Here is a 3,353-nt window from a genome sequence, read left to right as displayed (position 1 = left end):
TGTTGTATGTATGTTATTGAGAGCAGCGCGCCGCGTCGGTGTATGAAGTTTGTTGAGGGCGGTGGGTCGGTGCGCATATGTCGTCGAGAGCAGTGAGTTGATGCACATACATCGTCGAGCGCAGCACGCAGGTTCACATATATCATCCTGGGCGGCAGTCGATGTGCATATGTCATCGAGGACAGCGAGTGTCGCATATGCGATCTTGGGTTGGCAAAGCTCAACAATCTGCCAGTTGGCAAATTTGAGGACTTAGTCGCGAGATGACGCACAAGAGCAAATGTTATCCAATCTTACTCAGTTAAGTCTGATCACTTTCTAATCTGATTCCATCACAAAGCTTGTTGTTTTGATGTTATGCAGCAGTGCCGCATAACGACAAGCTTCGTCCACGTGACTGACTGCAACGGCAATTGATACATGTTATGGGCCGCTCTGCTCTCTACTCGCTCATTGCACATGCCACGACCATGCATAGGTCCCAGTCAAGAATGTATCGCTGAAACTTCTGGTAAGCACCACGTGATGTTCTATGAGACATTGTTGTTGATTTGTCTTGGGCGACAGGATGTTTCAATTATTGGTATTAAATCCCGCAAGCTAGCACTGCCAGTACGCATCCAGAAATCATATCACTCACAATGCCTGCCGACCGCTTGCGCAGCTCTCTTCCTCACTCTTCCAGTCCAATGAGCTCCGTGTCCTTGGGAAACCATAGGCGTGATCCTCTCCCTCAAGTCCAGCTCACAGCCAATGGTCGCCTGAAGCCGGAGAAGAACACGGATCCATGGATCGACCGCGGCCGGCACTATGCTCGTTTCATTACGATGTTTGAGCGGCCAGCCATTGTTCTCCGCCATGCTCAGCGGAGACTCCTCGATTATGACGAGGACACCGTCTATACAGCCGAGTCAGTATTCTGCATCTGTTAAACCTGCCGCTGTCTGACTACTGTGACACCAGGGAGGACCGGTGGTACACCTTCTTTGAAGCGATATGCGATGCTCAACCTGGGTTCCGTGATCTCATCATGGAGGCAGAACTTCAGGAGTTCGAAAAGATTGAGAAATCGGTATGTTACAACCATCTTGTCATCCATAGCTGACTTGTATACGCATCGCAGATGCAAAAAGGACAAAATAACGCACGAAATCAGGACACTAATACCCTCAAGTCACGCATTGTTCTGTGGCTCAACAAGACCATCACCGAATCCAACCTGAACTTGCCGCCACTCGATGGGGATAACAAGATCGGCCGCGGGTACATCCACGAGCTCACTGGTAAGCTTATATGACCTGCGTTGCTAGACTGGAGCGACACATTGTACGTCACATCTCACATCTGTCATTCCACTAACCCGACTCTATCTAGTATTAAGCAAGCACTGCGAAACGGTACTGCTACTATCCAGGAGACAGTCATCGCTGACGACGGGACATCCACCACACGGCCTGTTCCTATCAACGGGTCGCACTTCCCCATGTTTCTGTGGAAGGGATCATACAACCCTGATGCGCCATGGGTTGGCTTCTGTCAAGGCTCCCTTCTTGTTAAGGTATGTGCACAACTCTGCTTGTGAGCACATCGCTTATGGTTTCCCAGGTGTATCGCTGCATTTTCATCTCACCATCAGCTGCCAACAGCAAGAAGGGAGATCAGGCTCGAAGTACGCACTCCGGCATTGCAGCAATTTGTGGAGTCACTCAAGTCAATCCAGCATCCATCGCATACATTGCTACCCAGGTATGTTCGCTACTCTTAGCCCGAGACATGATGACTCATCAATTCGACCACGTAAAATTCGCGCTGAGCTCGGAGCCCACTTTCAACAAATACGAGAAGGCCTGCGATAGCCATCGATTCTTCAACGCTCTCCTGGATTGGTTTGAGGATCCTGATTTCAAGATGTTCTCAAAGGATCTCCTTCAGTGGTGGAATCGGTGAGTGTGCCTGGTGTTGCTGGTGTCTGTTGCTGATCCCTACAATCCCTATTGCAGTCAGATCTTCCCGGCCACTGCAAATCTTCACAGCAAGAGCACGACTAATGACACGGTGCATTGTATGAAGGCCGCACTTGCCGCTACCAATACCGCTGTCCCGACAAGTGCCGTTGGTGAAGACGACGACGGTGAAATCTAATCTTTTGCCACATTGTCATTGTATTCTATTCTCCTCTGTAATACAACTCTTGTGATCTACAAATATGCCTGCCTTCAATTGCGAGATGAGATCTGTATTGCTATGTCTTGGATAACTCCCGGTAATATAAAGGTCTTGCATCACACGCACAACTGTTGCATTCCTTCCGAAGCGGTGGACCGACTCTCAGTAGTGGTAGCAGTCATGTAATCGTTTCCCGTGATATACAAGTCTTGTGCTACTGATGCAATCCCTATGACAACTTGGTTAGGAGCAACCAGGATGCCGAAGTCGGCAACACTGCCAGCGAACGGGAAGACCCACTCGGTCTCGTATGGCATTGCAATCTAGACTACAAGACTTTTGGCTCCGCCTAACCTTGTAGTCATTGCGAGGCCTTGCATGGTCTCGCGCGAGTGCGGCCGTTTTTGCGATGTATGAATGGCGAATTACGCCCTCGTGCTCAACGTGCGAAGTTGGCTGGCATGTTTCTCACGGCAGGGCAGTACGTGTGACGTAATTACCACATGACCCATCAAACATGAGCAAACATCTCAGCTGTACTTAAGGTCGTCTGGGCTTGCAACATCGTCATCCCACCACAACATATGGTCACGAACGCTCCCCTAGCAGTGAGGCTCTAATCTTCACGCTGGGGGAGGCTTTGTACTGCATAGAGGACAGTGAGGCTTTAATCTTCACACCTCAGTTGCAGTGCAACAGACCAGGGGGTGAAGGGGATGACGAAGAAAGAACCCGTTCAGGTAGTCTCAGGCTCCTAAACCACCACTCGTATCGCGTTGTAGCTCCTGGGCGTGATGCAAGGCTTAATTCTACTAAGTCCCACTAGTTAGGGGATGATGCCAAATAGAGCAAGGCTTCTTGCTTATGAAAGATTCCCATACCTTCCTTTTTGGTCAGTGAAAGCCAGGAGCACAACATGATAGAGCGGCTGGCCAAACTTGTAATTTGAAATCGCGGCACATCTCGGCGCACTCGCACGGCTTTGTCGGCACGCTCAGAAACCTACCGTAGGGTCTCCTCGACGTGCCAGTCAACACGCAGCCAGGAGCCATGGTCACGAGATGTAGTTACTAAATAACGATGGTAAGACATGCTCGCCGCGGCGCGATAAACTATCCATCATGTCAGCCCTGTCTCCCGAGCAGCTCCAGCAACTGCTGCGCCTCATCGAGCACAACTCAAGCACT

At 50.2% G+C, this 3,353-nt stretch overlaps 1 protein-coding gene across 1 annotated transcript; it reads left to right on the top strand.

Annotated features, from left to right (window-relative positions):
- Positions 1–641: 641 nt before the first annotated feature.
- Positions 642–2,142, top strand: PUNSTDRAFT_135126 (uncharacterized protein; the record flags this gene model as incomplete). The annotated part of the gene is made up of 9 exons (XM_007384643.1): positions 642–910; positions 964–1,072; positions 1,124–1,283; positions 1,311–1,326; positions 1,375–1,558; positions 1,606–1,669; positions 1,721–1,746; positions 1,822–1,943; positions 2,001–2,142. The coding sequence occupies 9 exons, from the start codon at positions 642–644 to the stop codon at positions 2,140–2,142; spliced, it is 1,092 nt and encodes a 363-aa protein (XP_007384705.1).
- Positions 2,143–3,353: the final 1,211 nt, after the last annotated feature.

Source organism: Punctularia strigosozonata (assembly GCF_000264995.1).
Source record: "Punctularia strigosozonata HHB-11173 SS5 unplaced genomic scaffold PUNSTscaffold_8, whole genome shotgun sequence".
Taxonomy (NCBI): Eukaryota; Fungi; Basidiomycota; class Agaricomycetes; order Corticiales; family Punctulariaceae; genus Punctularia; species Punctularia strigosozonata.
The sequence above is the reverse complement of the archived record's forward strand: the minus strand, read 5'-3'. Positions and strand labels throughout refer to the sequence as shown.